Source organism: Muntiacus reevesi, chromosome 15 (genome assembly GCF_963930625.1).
Source record: "Muntiacus reevesi chromosome 15, mMunRee1.1, whole genome shotgun sequence".
In the NCBI taxonomy this organism is placed as follows: domain Eukaryota; kingdom Metazoa; phylum Chordata; class Mammalia; order Artiodactyla; family Cervidae; genus Muntiacus; species Muntiacus reevesi.
In genome coordinates this window covers 28,560,652-28,576,931 of record NC_089263.1, presented here as the reverse complement: position 1 = coordinate 28,576,931, position 16,280 = coordinate 28,560,652, and the positions used below count along the sequence as shown (strand labels likewise).

Below are 16,280 nucleotides of genomic sequence, written 5' to 3'. Positions count from 1 at the left end.
TGTGTCACTGTTCACTTTATAATCATAACAGCATTTCAAAGAATGTCCAAACGCCTCTCTGTCCCAGATTCCTGATACAGAGACCCCTGAACATTGAGGGCAGGGGGAAGGGCAGGGAGATGGGCAGGAAGATGGAAGGAACCACGGGGAGGGCAGGATAAAGTTGCTACACATTTTAGAAAGAGTTTAAAGAAATAAGTAAATGTGGTGAATAATGGGGCCACTGGGCTAAGAGGCTCAGAATGGGGTGGGGAGATCCTTGTCGTGTCCTGGCTGCCCCTCCCCGTCATCTCCTTTCTTCCCCTCCTCCTCACCCTCCTCATGGCAGGGGCAGCAGCCTAGACGAGTTAGGCTCCAGGCTCCCAGGACAGACAGGAGGGCCCCATGGAGGAGTGGTCCCTGGGGAAGCTGGAGGAGGGGAGGAGCCCATCCTGATGGGGATGCAGGTAAGGCTCCAGGAGGATGACGTGGTTAAGTCCCAGGTGTGGGGCAGAAGTGCTGGCACAGGACCTGTCAGAGCTGAGCAGCGAGAAGAGGGAGGGGCCGCTGGCGCCTCTCTGCAGGAGACACACGAGCTGGCCAAGTGCCATGTGCCGTGCCTGCCTCACCTTGATTACTCTCCCAGTGGACCTATGAGACAGGACCACTGCTAGCCCCATGAAGAAACTGAGGCCCAGAGCAGCATTCCAAGCTCAAAGCAGCCCCGAAAATAAGCAATGAGTCAGAGGCTGAAGTCGGGCTTCACTGCCCAGAGACAAAGGCCCCGCCGGGCAGCGGCCCTGCCCACCCCCTCCTCACCTGTTCCACAGGTGACTGTGCACTTGGACCAGGGTCCGTAGCGCCAGGAGAACTCGGGCGGTTGGAGGTGGTCGTGGCCGTCCGCCTCCCTGTGGATGATGTACTCGTAGTGCACCCCGGGGTTGCTCTCCTGGAACAGGAGCTGGGGCAGGCGGGCGGGGGCCCTGTGAGCACGAGGAGGCCTCTCCCGCAACCCAGGCCTGACACCCATCCTAAAGGAGCTAACCTCGGCCACCCCTGGGACCTGGGGCTACCCCGTGGGCCCGTTTCAGAGCCAGGCTCCATGACTGCCCCAGGGCTCACTCCTGCCACGGGGCTGGGTCCCACGCACTCCACCTCTGCCCCGCCCCGGCCTGGCCCCGGAAGGCAGTCACCTGGATCCAGACTGGCTCGTCGGTGGGGCCAGGGGATGTGAGGTTCTCCCAGTTGCCTGTGCGGGCGTACGTGAAGGTGGTGCCCGCCACCTCATAGTCCCCATTCCACTGGATGGTCCACCCGCCATTGAGGAAGTACTTATCCGGGTCCTCGCTGCGCAGGGCCAGGAAGTTGGCGGCCTCCGCCACCTCCACGATGCGGATCTCGCGGGCGCCCACCGGGATCAACCCCACGTCCACATACCCTGTTGGCCAGGGGTTGAGCACATGTGAAAAGAAGAGGGTGAGCTGCGGTCTGCCCTCACCTCTCTCCAGTTGCCCCTGCCTGCCGATGCCAAAGGTTTCATCGTTAAGATTCTGACTTCCCTACTTAGATCTGTTCTAGGTCACCACAGCCTCAGGAGGGCTCCTGCAATCCTGCCCCTGTGCGCGATGGCCCCTCTCTGGGAAACCTCAGTCAGTCACTGGGCTGGGCCTAACCGCTACACCTGGGGCCAGCAAGACCTTTCTAAAAAAAAGAACCAATTGACCGGCCGGGCCTTTCTCCTGATAACGCCCTTCTCATGCCTATAAAGCCTGTCTTTGTTCTTTCGCTAAGCAGTACCCATCATGTCTGGAGAAGGGAATGGCAACCCGCTCCAGTATTCTTGCCTGGAGAATCCTCATGCACAGAGGAGCCTGGACAGCTATAGTTCACAGAGTCGCAAAGAGTGAGACACGACTGGTCGGCTAAGCACAGCACACAGCACCCGTGCCTGGCATTACCCCAGGGACCCTACATGTGTAACAACCCCATGTACCACCAGGTACTACTGCCATCCCATTTTACAGACGAGGACACCAAGGCACAGAGACCTTACGTAACTTGCCCCAGGGCTCCGCTGGGATATGAGTCAAGCTCTGAGGTCTGAGCTTTGACCACCACGCTGGGCTGCATCTCTGGGGATGAAATCTAAGCTGCTTGGCTGCACATTCAAAGCCCTGTGGCAGCCCTGCCTTCTGTACAGTCAGGTCCCCAGACAGCATGCTATTTCTTGCTTCCAGGCTTCATTAGGCACAAGCTCTTTCCTGCATGTGTAATGTTTTTCCTCATCTTTGCTGAGTCTTTCATGATTCAGCTCGACCTCCACTCCCCACAGCAAGTCTTCCCCGACCTCCCCAGGTCAGGACCTTCATCCTTAGGGCTCTCACAGCCCCTCTGAGTCTCCCTCCACCGCGTCTGTCACACTACAAGATGAGACTGTAAGCTCTTCACCTCCGTGTCTCCCTCACCCAGCACACAGTCGGCACTTCAACAGTGTATGCAAAACAGGTCCTGGGGTGCAGGAGTGGAGCTCTGTGGGGGGCAGTTCTCTGAAGCTTCATAAGGCCACTCATTAGCCCAGCCTGGAGTCCCTGGGGCAAGCGGACTCCCTGGGAGGGCAGGTCTCTGCATCTAGGCCTGGGGACCCTGACTCCTGCCTGGATCCTGGACCCAGCAAGGCAGCGTGCCTGCTTCCCATCGCTAGCCTCAGTGGGGACCACGGAAGACACAGGCAGGGGATCAAGGGAGACAAAGAAGGGCTACCAGGCCAAGAGCACCCCCGCCCCCACACCAGTGGTCCGTCTCCATACCCAGGCCCTCAGCCTCCTCGAAGGTCCCGCTCACGGTGTGACAGGTGGAGCCGTTGCCATGGCATACGCCGCAGCGGTCCTCGACGGCACCCGAGTCGATCTCGAAGTCACAGCCCACATTCTGTAATGCACGGGAGGGGAGGCCCCTGGTGCTGGGCCGCTGGCTGCAAGCCCTCTCTGGCCCTCGCCTTGGGGGCCTGCCAGGGTTGGAAGGAGAGTGCTCAGGGCATGGAGCAGGGGCCCACCACCCTTGTGGCCTCCAGTCCCGAGTAAACCTCTCGACCTCTCTGAGCCTCAGCTTCCTCAGACGTGAAACAGGGGGAACCGCCCCCACCATGAAGATGTGCTATGAGATCGAACGGGACAAGAGACCTTTAAAGCAAACGGCCCCAGCAGGCAGGGCAGCGGGCATACAGGGGCTCCTGACCAGCATGGACAGCAATTTCCCCCAAACACGAATCAATGTTCTCTGCTGGTCCTCATCTGAGCCCTGGCCTCTACACCCAGGAGCTTCCCCTCTGGGAAGAGGGGAAAGAAAGTGCAGAGGACACGGGCAGGGAAAGCAGCTGCCGCCGCTGTGCCGCCGCTGCCGCCACTGCTGGAAATGTCTTTAAGTATTGTCAGCAAACACCAATGCGTTCTCCGCCAGGCCGAGCCCCTGCACGGCAATCCCTGATAAGTGATCCCATTTAACCCTGTGACGTGGATTCTTGGACGGACAGTCCCCTTATCGCAGAGGAAATGTTCGCCCAGGGTCATTCAACCAGCAGGAGGTCGAGCCTCCGCCTGGGCTCTGGTTTCCGGGCTGGGGCCGGGCCGGCCCAGGCCAGATCTCAGAAGCCACGGCAGGCAGGCTGTGGTGCAGTCACAGTGGCTGAGGGTGAGGCTGATGGTGTGTGGGGGCGGGTCCAGTCCCAGGAGGATTGGGGGGGTGCTTTGCTGAGAGGTAATGGGAGACCCTCAAAGGGCTTCACTGGTAGAGCTGGGAAGCCCAGTGGCACAGCCTGGGGCGGGTGGCCATAGGGAAGCAGGAGGAAGGCAGAGGGGGTCCTCTTCCTCGCCGGGCACACCTTGCAGATCCCATTGATGCAGAGGTCACGGCTGGCCTGGCCCTGGTAGCAGGGGGTGCCGTCCACCACAGCGTCCCGCAGCTTCTCAGCAAAGTACTCGTTCGAGGGCCGGCAGTGCAGCTCACAGGGGTTCACTGGGGCCCAAGCAGAGGAGCCGTGAGGGATAGGCAGGGCAGGAGTCACACCCGGAAGGGCATCAGTGGCGGGCCGGGGGCTCCACTGGGCGGGTAGTGTCTGCAAGGCTGCCCCCAGGAGCCAGGAGGGAGGGAGCGGCAGCCCCGCAGATAGCACCTGTGTCAATGGGCAAACCTTGGGCCCTCGGACCTCCGCCCCCCAGACATCAGTGTCCCGCGGACGGCCGGACTCACCGTCATTGACCACAGGCACCCACGTGTGCAGCTGGCCCTTGTAGAGCATGGCGTCAAAGCGGCTGCACTGGACTTGGCGGAAGGAGGGGCGGCCGGCGGGGCAGGCCTGCAGGCTGCACAGGCGGAAGCGCTTCCGCTCACCCACGCAGTATTTGCCCTTGTATTTGGGCCTGTGGGGTGGGGGGGGGGGGGAGGTGAGTGAGCGCTGACAGTGGGACCAACTGCACACCTGAATCCAGAAGCAGGCCCTCGGAGCGAGCAGCTTCTGCGCACCCCGACACCCGGAGATTCCCGGCTCCCACCTCCGCTCCCGCTGCCCTGCCCACCAACCACCCTCGCCCCCCCCTCACCCCCACCTCAGCCCAGACTCAGTCTCCCTGTTTGAAAGGATCTTAGGGAAGGTGGGAGCACGAGACCTGGGCTCTGCCCCCAACCCTCTATGTGACCTTGGCCAAGTCTCAGGACCCCTTCAGGCCTCAGTTTCCTCATCTCTAAAATGGGACTGGGGTTGCCTCTGCAGAGGGTTATTGAGAGGCTAGGCTAAGCTACAGACGTGACTGGCACTAGCTGGAAGGGCTACTCCCAATCTCCAGCCCGTGAGACCCGGCGTCCTGACAGCCCACGTGTCAGCAGACATGGTCTTGGTGGCAGCTCCCCACCCAGGTCAAAAGGAAGCCCCCTTGGCCCTGGCCCAGCCCAGAGCCTGAACACCAACTCCACCCCAACTGCTTCCACCCTGCTCAGACCCAGAGGCCCAGAGGCAGGGTGGGTATAAGCATGGAGCTCTACAAGGCCCTGGCTCTGAATCCCATGATCCCCTCCCGGGGCAGCCTGGTGAAGGTGCCAGCACCTCCCGGTCCACAGAAGGGGGACCTCTGCATCTCTCTGAATCTTCTCACCCCTCTGAGATGGGGAAATGAGGCCCAGAGAGATGAGGCCACTCACCCCAGGTCACACAGCACCCCTCCCAGGCTGACCAATTCTCCCAGCTGTCCCCAGTCTCATCTTGGACCCATGTTCACCTCCAATGTCACTACATGGCTCTATTTACTGAGCGATTACTACAGATTAGCTGCAGAGCTTTAGTGCATTTATCCATGATGACAACTCTACCGGATGGGCGCTGCTGTTGCCTATCATATACTTTCTCTGGAAACTGAGGCCCTGAGAAAGGGTGGAGAGGGCTGCTGCATGAGGAGAGGAAGAGGGGATTTGAACTCTATCCATCCAAGGTTCAGGGTCTAAGCTCTGAGCCACTGTCTTCCCTGCCTCCCACCCATCAGCTGCTGCTTTGTGGTGTGGCCTCTAATGAGTCGTTCCACTCTCCAAACCTTGGTGTTCCCTTCTCTGCAATGGGGTCAGCAGGGGTGACTCAACTAGCCTCCAGGGCACTCCTAGAAGTGACCCGAAGTGGCTCTGGACACGGCAGGCTTGGCCTCCGTGGGGGTACTTCTGAGAGCGGGAGACTGGGACAGACTGAATCGCTGACTCTGCTCAGGGCACCCCACCCCACCTGCCCCGCGTGCCCCGTACTCACGCAGGCTGAGTGCACTGCCGCTCGGCACTCTGCACGCCCACGCCACAGCTCCGCGAGCAGAGGGACCAGGCGCTCCAGCCAGACCAGCCACCGTCCACGGCCTCAGGTCGGAAACCCACGGGAACGCACTCCCCATTCAGACACCACTACCAAGATAGACAAATGCAGAGCAAGCCCACTCCAAGCTCCTCACCCTAGTGAGACAAGGTGGGTGGAAGGCCTGGAAGGGCCCAGAGGGGAAGACCCCAAGGTCTTCCTTCCAGTCACCTGAGACACAGGCCCCACGGTGGAGTTGAACAAAGAATAAAACAGAGCTCACATGCTGGCTCTCCAGGGTGGAGGCACCTTGGAGAATTGCTCAATCAAGCTCTGTCCCAAAGCCTCCATTCTGCAGATGGGAACTTGGGCCAGAGAAGGCTGGGGGTCGGCGAAGACTTACAAGGGAGTCTGTGAACCAAGGCCGAGCCCAGAGCATGGACACAGCAGATGTCTCACCTGCTCTGCAGCTGGACTGGGGCTCCCCTACCTTGCTCTCCCCACAGCTGGTACCGTCCACAGCTGCATCCAGCTTGGAGTGACAGGTGGTCCCCACGGAGCACCAGAGTGTGTGGCAGACGTTCTGCAAGGAGGAGCACAAAGGCCACACCCTCACCTCCTCCCCTACGCCTCCCCTGCCCTGCCCCCTCGCCACCTCCTCAAGTCTCCTGGGAATCCCTCCTTGGGGCTGGCACATGGTGGGGTCTGTAGATGGAAGCCCCACAGGTCCCTTCTTATCTTTCCCCAGACCATCTGATTGGTGGCTCAGCACAGTCCCCAGCTCACCCACACCTCTCCAGCCCCAGCCCCCCATCCAGAGACACTCTGGTTAGAAGCTGCAGTGTCTCTGACATGCCCATGGCCACCACTTCAGGCGCTCTTCCCCAGGACGTGACAGTAGAGGTTTTATTTTACCTCTTACAATCCAGCTCCAGTAGGTATTAGTCGCTCAGTCATGTCCGACTCTTTGCGACCCTGTGGACAATAGCCCACCAGGCTCCTCTATCCCTGGAATTCTCCAGGCAAGAATACTGGAGTGGGTTGCCGTTCCCTTCTCCAGGGGATCTTCCCCACCCAGGGGTCGAACCTGGGTCTCCTGCATTGTAGGCAGATTCTTTACCAACTGAGCCACAAAAAAATCCCAGTAGGTAAGGGGCTTGCCCAAAGTCCCACCGTTGGTGAATGGCCCACCCAGAATGCACACCTGGGTCTAGGGCTGCCCAACCCGAGGCCCCTCCCACAGGCCACTTTATGTCTCATGGGCATTATGTGTGGACCGAGCCTGGCTTGGAGGGGTCTGCAGGCTGCTGAGGGCTACCCCTCGCCCCCAGGTCCACACATCCCCACCCCCACCACACTCACGTCCATGTCATCGCAGAAGGCAGAGTAGGCCCCGTACTGGAGACGGCACTGGTGGCCCACATCGTAGAGGACGCCAGGCGGTATGGAAGGGAAGTCAATGACATCCTTGGTGGGAGAGTCATCCAGGCACAGGCCCCACCCACGGCTGCAGAGACGGAACAGAAGTGTGGGGTAAGGGGCTGCCTGTCCCCTGGGGCTCTAAAGGGGGCAGCCTGAGAGACCCAGCAAGGAGGCCTCACCAGTCCAGGAGGGCAGGAGAGGTGGGAAGGGGCTTAAAGCTTTAAACTGAATAGGAAAACTCCAGCCTCCTTACTCACCTGGCCTGTTTTTTGACATAACCTAGCATGAAAGGCTCCCAGTCTTCCCCATCTATCTCCGGGGCACTCCAGCTATTTAAATAACTCATCCCACCCCCCAGGGCTAGGCCTCTCCATAAACCGTCCCTTTTGCTCCCAACGGTCTCCCCGCTCCTCCACCGTGGGGCCTCCCTCCACAAGATCCAGCCCAGAGGCCCTTCCCTCTGGAGTCTTCTGGACCACTAAGCCCACATGTGACCCTGCTCAGAATGCCTCCTCCCCCACTCAGTCCAGGATCTGGAGAGCATCATGTCACAGTTGATACAACAGCCCTCCCCCTCAGGCTGGGACTGAGGGGATCTGTGTGAGGACCAAGGCCTGCAGGCTGCCCCTACCTGGCCGCCCACCTGGGAGACAGCCCAGGGGCAGCCCTGCCTGCCAGCTGCTGTCACTCCCTTATTTTCTCCTGCCCCCCTCTTGGCAGCAACAGGAGGAAGGTAGGATCTGTGGAACATGCGGTCCCAGGCTAAGCAGCTTGGGGGAGGCAGAAACCCCCTAGTCTTCCAGTCTGGGAGGCTGGCGGGTGGCTGATGCTGGGTCAGGGAGACAGGATGAGCAGACGGTCCTGGTTAGGATAGAGGGAGGCAGGGGGAAGAAGGGCAGAGCTGGTGGATGCTGGGGTCTGGCCAGGAGGGAAGGAGAAGACACGATGGGTCATGGAGGGGCTGCAGAACATGGAGGGTTTGAGAAATGGGTCAATGTGCAGGCCTGAGTGGGGAGAGTCTGGGGGGACAGTCAGCCCCTGGGATCCAGGAGTCCAGATTTCAGAGGAGCCACATCCCCCAGCCAGGGAGGGTGGTCCGTGTGTTCTCCCAAGGCCCCTGGTTGGTGGCAGGGCCCGGGCTCCACCCAGAGCCTCAGTGACTAGATTCCTGCTGAGGACCCTGGGGCCCCTCTCCACCCAGAGCCACCTGGACCCTTTGTGTTAGCTGGAAACAGACCCTCTTAAGATGGGCATGGGGCATATGAGCAGGCGTGGGACCCAGTCTTCTGCCCTAGATGATTGCAGGCCAGGCTGGCTCTGGGTGCTGAGCGGGAACTCTCTCATCTGCTCCTCACAACCCCCAAGCAGAGAACCCTACTACCACCATCTCCTTACACATCCAGGGCCCATGGCAGTGCGTCATGTGCCCTGGGTCATGTGGGGGGTGCAGCAATGTTCAGGACGTGATGCCAGCCAGGCTGCCAGCACCCGCATGTCCACTTGCTGGGCTTCCCTAAGTGAAAAGCTCTTCCCATCCGATCATGAGCCTGCCTCAAACACTTCATCTCAAATAGAAGTTCTAAACCACGGCAGCTGAGGTCTGGCAGGGAGAAAGAAGGCTTCTGATTGCTCGTCTCATCCTGGGGCTCCCTGGACCTGCAACCTGGGGCCGAACATCAACTGAGGGGTGTAGGGGTGTGTGTGTTAGGGGGGTTTCTGTGTGGGTGTGTGTGCGTCTTGTCTGTGTGCATCTGTGTAGGGTCAACCTGGCCCTGGGGCTCCTTTTCGTCTAGCAGGACACAATTTAAGATGCGACTGGGGGGTTCACCCACTCCGCTGATTCAGACCCAGCCAGGCTCCTCTGACTGGGGTCCAATGTGCCTCAGCCCCACACTAGCAGGTTCTGGGGCACATCCAGCCCTTCAGTTTTCCAGCCAGGAACCAGTGCTGACATGCCATATATCAAGCTCCTGTGAGCCTGCTGATGGAAAGCCAGGCAGCAACAGCCTCTCAGGGTCATTCTTATATGTGTGTGAGGCTGAGGGACTCTGGTTGGTGGGGGCGGGGGGGAGGGATCTTCATAGGACCCACCACCAGAATCAGAGCCACATTCTGGCCCAGATGCTGACTGGGAGTTACAAACCCAAGTTCTACTCGGCCCAGTTTCAGATGCTGTGTGGCCTTGGGCCATCCCTCACCCTCTCTGAGCCTTCATATCCTCAACTACAAGAGGCTGAGGCAGCCTATGTGATCCCAAGCAACAGAGGTATAAATAGCAGCAACTACTTGGGAAAAGTTACACGGGCGGGTGGCCGGCAGCTGGCCCTTCCTTCCTCTGGTTGGCTCACCGCCAGGCTTCTCAAACTGCTGATACACGTCAGCCCTTCCCCTCTAATTATAGCAGGGCTGGGCAGCCCCAAATGGGGTCAGAGCAGACAGTGAATGGCTCCAGTCGGAAGCGCCACTCCAATCTCAAGGATTGCAAGGAGCTACCCATCACCTGGGAGAGACCTGTGTGCCCCCTCCCCTCCCCACAGCTGGGGGCTGGTCGTGGAGTCGCCGGATGCTGAGGACAAGGGCCTGATACTGGATCAGACCTGCCTCTCTCCCTGCGGAAACCCTGGCTGCAAAGACATGAGCGAGCAGGGCCTTCCCTCCCTGGCTCCAGGTCCAAGTAGTAGCTCATGAAAAGAGAGGTCCCTTATGAAACAGCAGGGTCCCTTAAAGTGATGCTTGGCCCAGAAAGGCTCTTCAGGTTCTTCAGGTGGACCTCTTGGACTGGCCAGTGAACACAGTCTTGTTGAAACTTTCCTCTAGTTTGACTACCAACTCCTGATGATTCTCCATCCCACCCACGTTCCCCCACTGCCAGCCCTGGACCACGCCATGCACCCACCTAGAGCATCCTTCTTCCTCATGATGCTCCCTTAGTCCTTAGAGAGCAGCTCTGGGGCTCCTTCTCAGAGATGATGTCTCTGCCTCTCTCCAGATTCCCACAGAACCCCACAGGGCTGTCTGCCACAGTGTTAATCACCCGGACTTGTCACATGTCTGCCCTCCTCAGGTGGTGAGGGGCTTAAGGACAGGGAAACTGCGTCCCCTACCACTTTCCCTTCAGCATAGTTTGAGACCAAGTGGGATCCGGTAACGTCTGGGTCTGTGTGGCCCGCTGAACACCTATTTGCAGGAAGCAAAGGCGTGTCATGTCCAGGGAGAATGGGGGCGGGGGGGGGGGGGTGGTCTGAGTGGCTCTAAGATGCCGTCAAATCCTGGAAACACTGCCAGACCCCGCTTGGTGCCTTCCTTCTGTGACTCTTGCCCTTCCGGCCCCCATCCTGTCTAGGCAGGGCCTATCCTGTCTTCCATCTACCTCCAGCAAGGAGACGAAGGGCTGGGGGACAGGTTGGTACGACACCCTCCGTCCCAGCCTGCCTGGCCCTCCGGGATGGAGAGAGGAGAATGCAGCCACCCTTGGGGAGAGGAACTTCCCCTCCCTCCCCAGCTCCCTTCATTGGCCACGTGTCTGTCTGTCTCTCTGCCAGCATTCTGTCCGGCTTTTCTTGGTGCCGAGGTTCTGGGAGGCCCTGGCTGGCTCAGGCTCTGACCTTCTCCTCCCACCCTCGCCCCAGGCCCCAAGGCAAGTCCCTCACGCATTCCAGCAGCCAAATGAAGACAGAGATGCATGTGTCTGTCTGTCCTGAAGCCAGGGTGCTGGGCAGCACCATGGGCGGGGGCAGCTGGAAAAAGCCCTCAGGGTGCTTCAGGGGTGGCTGCCCTTCTGATTTCCCAGCCCTTCTCTCATTTTCAGCCCCCAAGGGGGAGGTGACAGACCCTTGGGATCATTTTCTAACAGGCTCTCCCTGCCAGGCCACGTCCCTGCTTCAGCTCCTTATCACATCGCTTGGTAGCAGTGATAACAGTCACCAGGCACTGAATGCAAAGCATGTGGCCAGCGTTGTGCTACACACTTCACATGCCTCCTCATTTAATCCTCAGAGCAACCCGGGACACAGTCCCATCATTATCCCCAGTCTTGGAGGCTTAAGGGTTAGTGTAACTTGTCTGCCAACACGGGTAGATGCCTGGGCCAGAGTCCAGGGTCTTAAACATCAAAGTCAACTCTTCCCTGCTTCTAGTCCCCCTCACCACCCAATAATCTCTCTTCCTTCAGAGGCCAGGGTCCTCGCTCTCACGTCCACAATGAACCTGGTCATGTCCCTGCTTAAACCCTTGTGAATGGACTTCTAGAAAAACATGGCCCATTGAGCAGATACAGAGTTATTTCCACTCCCTTCCAGAACCCCACTAAGATGACAAGAAAGACAAACAAGGCATAAATCCACAAGGGCAAGGGGCAAGGGAGAGGTGATGACGGCAGATGAAAAATGTCAGCAAAATTCTAGAAGCTGGAAAGCAGATGATCGAGTAGCAGCTGACTTACTACAGCACTGAATGCTGACAGCCAGTCATGCGGAGAGAAACCACCCAGAAGAGGGACACTGGAAACGCTCAGGAAACCTGAGGGACCCCTGGAGGCCTGGGTGCCAGGAAGACCGAGGACGAGAGCCTGGCTCAAAGTCTGTAAGACATCATCAGACCCCAGATCCCCTTCCCAACCCTCTAGAGCAGGGCCATGGCCACCTCCCTGCCTGGCAGAGGACTGGGGTCACTCTCAAGGAGACCTGGCCCAGGAACAGCAGGCATGGTGGGAGACCCAAGGCAGAGGGGCCCACAGAGAAAAGAACAAACGAAAGTCTGCACAAGGAAAGCTGAGATAACCACCAAGCTCCTTCCCCATCTGGCTGCCAGAATGCTATAGTCAGACTTACACCTTCCAGGAGGAGACTAGAGAATGCCTCGCTGAAGCAAAATCACTCAGAAAAAATGACCCTAGATACTGACATTTGAAGATACCCTGAAGAAACAGCTCCATCCCAACCAGTCCCTCGGTGGTGACTTGAAACAGTGCTGCCAAGTCCACAGACCTCCAGACTGGCAGCCCAGTGCCTCCTTCCATGGAGTGAATACAGCCATGCCATCTCAGGAAAATCCTTCACATGAAAGATAGGTTCTCAAAAATAACTCAAAGAAAAGAGAGATATTTCAGGGAGTAAAAGAAAAAACAAAATAAATAATAACTTCAACAAGGTAAGATACTATACCCATGAAACTAGAATAGGATAATAAAAAGGAATATTTAGCAAATAAGAAATTTCAGGAGGTTAAAAGTACAATAGGAAAAAAATTTTAATGTGACAGAAAGCTTGTAAGGCAAAGATAAGGATGTCTTTCAGAAAATAGAATGAGTTAGAAAAAAGTTTAAAAGTGTAAATAAAAGAAAGGGAGAGAAGAGCTGAATATTAAGGGTTCCAGAAGGAGAAAATGAGAGATGATTATCAAATAAATAAGAATATTTCCAAGAACTGAAGGACTTGAGTTTTTAGATTGAAAGAACCTAGCAAGTGCCCCCCACCACCACCCCAAGGTAGATTAAGGCACATAATTGCTAAAGTTCAGATCACCAACAGAAAAACAGAGAGACACACACCAAGAGAAAAAAAGAGAGTATTCTCTATATTAAGAGAGAGATAAAGAAAATCCTAAAAGCTTCCAGAGTTTTTTAAAAGGTCACATACAAAGGTCTGGGAATCAGACTGGCATGAGACTTGTCAACAGCAGTGTTGGAAGCTAGAAAACAAAGGAAAAACACCTTTGAAATTCTGAGGGAGAAAGACTTTTAACTTGGAAGTTGCTATCAAAAGATCAATCAGGTATGAAGGAAGAATAAAGAAAAGCAAACATTTTAAGACAAGCAAATTCATACATCTCTTCTCAGAAGACTACTTGAGGATACACTCCACCAAAATAAAGAAGTAAACCCCTCTAAAAAAGGTAACATGAGACCCAGGAAACAGGAAGATCTTGCATAAGAGAGAAGTAGAAATCATCCAGGTTAGACAAGAGCAGGAGGACAGAGGGATGTCATGGGGTATGTCCAGGAAATAAGAAAACTGTGAGAGGACACGGGAGGGACTGCCTTCAGCAAAACTGGATTAAGAGACATTTTTCAGAATTGTCGCAGGATATGGAATACTTAGAGAAGCAAAGAAAACTAGGCAAATAAAGTGGTTCTTAAAAAGAAAATCATTTTGTTACAACACTTGGTTTGGCATTATCTATACAACAACAATAAAGAAAACAGTAAACATGGATTTAATCAAGATAAGCTAACATGATATTGGGATGTGGTGGCAGGGGTGAGGCTGCAAATGTGGGCAGGAAGTGACACAAAGGGGCTAAATTCCAACCTTCCATTGTACAAGTCATCAGATGATTATCTAAATTGAAAAATCAAGAAACAGCACTCTAGGAGGACTTTTTGGAAATATGAAAGTAAATAAGGTTAGAAAGCTAAAAAGAATGAAAAGGTGAAAGTCGCTGCCCAAAGAACACAGGATGGGGAAGTGTGCAGCAGGTGATTTAAAGCTCTCCTATTGCCATCTTGAACTCAGTATTTTTGAACTTGTGTTTTGTTAAGGAGATTCTAATGGGACAAGAGGCATTTGCATGAGGAGATACATAATATCTGTGTCCACTGTTCCTTGTCACCTCATGAGCAGAGTCCCAGTGAATCCACAATTCAGAGAATTCATTGAGACTCTAAGAAAATGCAAGATAATTGTATTATGTCTAAGACAGTCCCAGAGGCCACACTTGGCACTTGAACCAGAACTTGCTTCAAATGCAGAAAGAAGGTATGATGTCTTAGGAAACACAAATGACCAAGGAACTCCATCATCTTTGCTATTTCTGTTGCTTCCTTGTATCATACAATTATTGCATTGAAAATGATAGACTAGAAGGAAATGTAAAGATGGATCCATTTCCTCTCAGTTTTTCCTCAAACATCAATCAGTAAGCCAAGGCAGAGAGTGCTGGGAAAATGTGCACATATTACAAAGTGAAATAAAATCAGTCAAATTAGTCTTGTGCACTAGGTCAAGAGTTCTGATAAATATGAGGTATGAAATATGAATTGTGTCATTTTGGTGACTCCACAGATTAGGTTGATGTGCCTATATCTGCATTTAAAAATTGGCACTGCATAAAGTAAAGATGAGTGGTAAAACTTAGGCTAATCATTTAGAAATAGAGACAAAAAAAAAAAGAAAATAAAAACAATAGAAAAGATCAACAAAACAAAGAGCTGGTTCTTTGAAAAGACAAACAAAATTGATAAACCTTTAGCCAGACTCATTAAGAAAAAAGAGAGGGCCAAAATCAGAAATGAAAAAGAAGTTACAAGTGATACCAGAAAAATACAAAGGATCATAAGAAACTACTACACACAACTATATGCCAATAAAATGAACAATCTAGAAGAAACAGACAAATTCCTATATAGAAATACATAATCTCCTTGAACTGAACCAGGAAGAAACAGAAAACATGAACAGACAAATTATCAGTAACGAGATTGAATCAGTGATTAAAAACAAAAAACTTCCAACAAACAAAAGTCCAGGACCAGATGGCTTCACAGGAGAATTCCACAAATATTTAGGGAAGAGTTAACATCTTTTCTTCTCAAACTATTCCAAAAAATTTCAGAGGAAAGAACACTTCTGAACTCATTCCACAAGGCATCATCCTAACATCAAAACCAGACAAAGACACCAGAAAGAAAAGAATATTACAAACCAATACCACTGATGAACATGGATGCAAAAATTCTCAACAAAATATTATCAATCAGAACCTAACAATACATTAAAAGGATCACACACTCTGATCAAGTGAGATTTATCTCAGAAATGAAAGGATGATTCAATGTCTGCAAATCAATCAAGGTGATACACCATATTAACAAACTGAAGAATAAAAGCTATATGATCACCTCTATAGATGCAGAAAAACCTTTGACAAAATTCAAACATTTATGATAAAAACCCTACAAAAAGTGGGAATAGAGGGAATATCAGTTCAGTTGCTCAGTCGTATCCAACTCTTTGTGATCCCATGGGCTGCAGCATGCCAGGCTTCTCTATCACCAATGCCCGGAACTTGCTGTAACTCATGTCCATCAGGTTGGCGATATAACTCAACATAATGAAGACCATAAACAACAAACCCATTGCTAACATCATACTCAATGGTGAAAAGCTGAATGTATTCCCTCTAAGATCAGGAACAAGACAAGGATGCCCACTCTCTCCACATTTATTCAACATAGTACTGGAAGTCCCAGCCACAGCAATCAGACAAGAAAAAGGAATAAAAGGAATTCAAGTTGAAAAAAAGAAAAGAGGCACTATTTGCAGATGACAAAACACTATACACAGAAAAATCCTTAAGATGCCACCAAAAAAACTACTAGAGCTCATCAATGAATGTGGTAAAGCTGCAAGATACAAAATTAATATAAAGAAATCTGTTGCATTTCTATACAGGAACAATAAATTATCACAAAAAAATTAAGGAAAGCAATTTACCATCACATCAAAAAGGATAAAATATCTAGGAATAAACCTACTTAAGGAGGTAAAAAATTTGTACCCAGAAAATAAGACACTGATGAAAGAAATTGAAGATGACACAAACAGATGGAGAGATACATCATGTTCATGGGTTAGAATCAGTATTGTTAAAATGATACTACTAAGGATTAATCTCAAAAATATACAAGCAACTCCTGAAGCTCAATTCCAGAAAAATAAATGACCCAATCAAAAAATGGGCCAAAGAACTAAACAGACATTTCTCCAAAGAAGACATACAGATGGCTAACAAACACATGAAAAGATGCTCAACATCACTCATCATCAGAGAAATGCAAATCAAAACCACAATGAGGTACCATTACATGCCAGTCAGGATGGCTGCTATCCAAAAGTCTACAAGCAATAAATGCTGGAGAGGGTGTGGAGAAAAGGGAACCCTCTTACACTGTTGGTGGGAATGCAAACTAGTACAGCCACTATGGAAAACAGTGTGGAGATTTCTTAAAAAACTGGAAATAGAACTGCCATATGACCCAGCAATACCACTTCTAGGCATACAC

The 16,280-nt window shown here is 53.2% G+C and overlaps 1 protein-coding gene across 2 annotated transcripts in view; it reads right to left on the bottom strand.

Annotated features, from left to right (window-relative positions):
* The window catches only part of ADAMTS7 (ADAM metallopeptidase with thrombospondin type 1 motif 7), a 58,181-nt gene that overhangs the window by 10,584 nt on the left and 31,317 nt on the right, over nucleotides 1-16,280 (bottom strand). For both annotated transcript variants that reach the window (XR_010659108.1, XM_065906292.1), the window contains exons 9-16: nucleotides 7,160-7,304; nucleotides 6,288-6,380; nucleotides 5,762-5,907; nucleotides 4,225-4,394; nucleotides 3,857-3,990; nucleotides 2,787-2,907; nucleotides 1,173-1,417; nucleotides 799-940 (exon numbers count right to left, since the gene is read on the bottom strand). Coding sequence is in view for 1 of the 2 variants with exons in the window: in XM_065906292.1 (XP_065762364.1) it covers nucleotides 799-940; nucleotides 1,173-1,417; nucleotides 2,787-2,907; nucleotides 3,857-3,990; nucleotides 4,225-4,394; nucleotides 5,762-5,907; nucleotides 6,288-6,380; nucleotides 7,160-7,304 (1,196 nt within the window). In the remaining variant the exon portion in view is untranslated. The remainder of the gene's footprint in view (nucleotides 1-798; nucleotides 941-1,172; nucleotides 1,418-2,786; nucleotides 2,908-3,856; nucleotides 3,991-4,224; nucleotides 4,395-5,761; nucleotides 5,908-6,287; nucleotides 6,381-7,159; nucleotides 7,305-16,280) is intronic.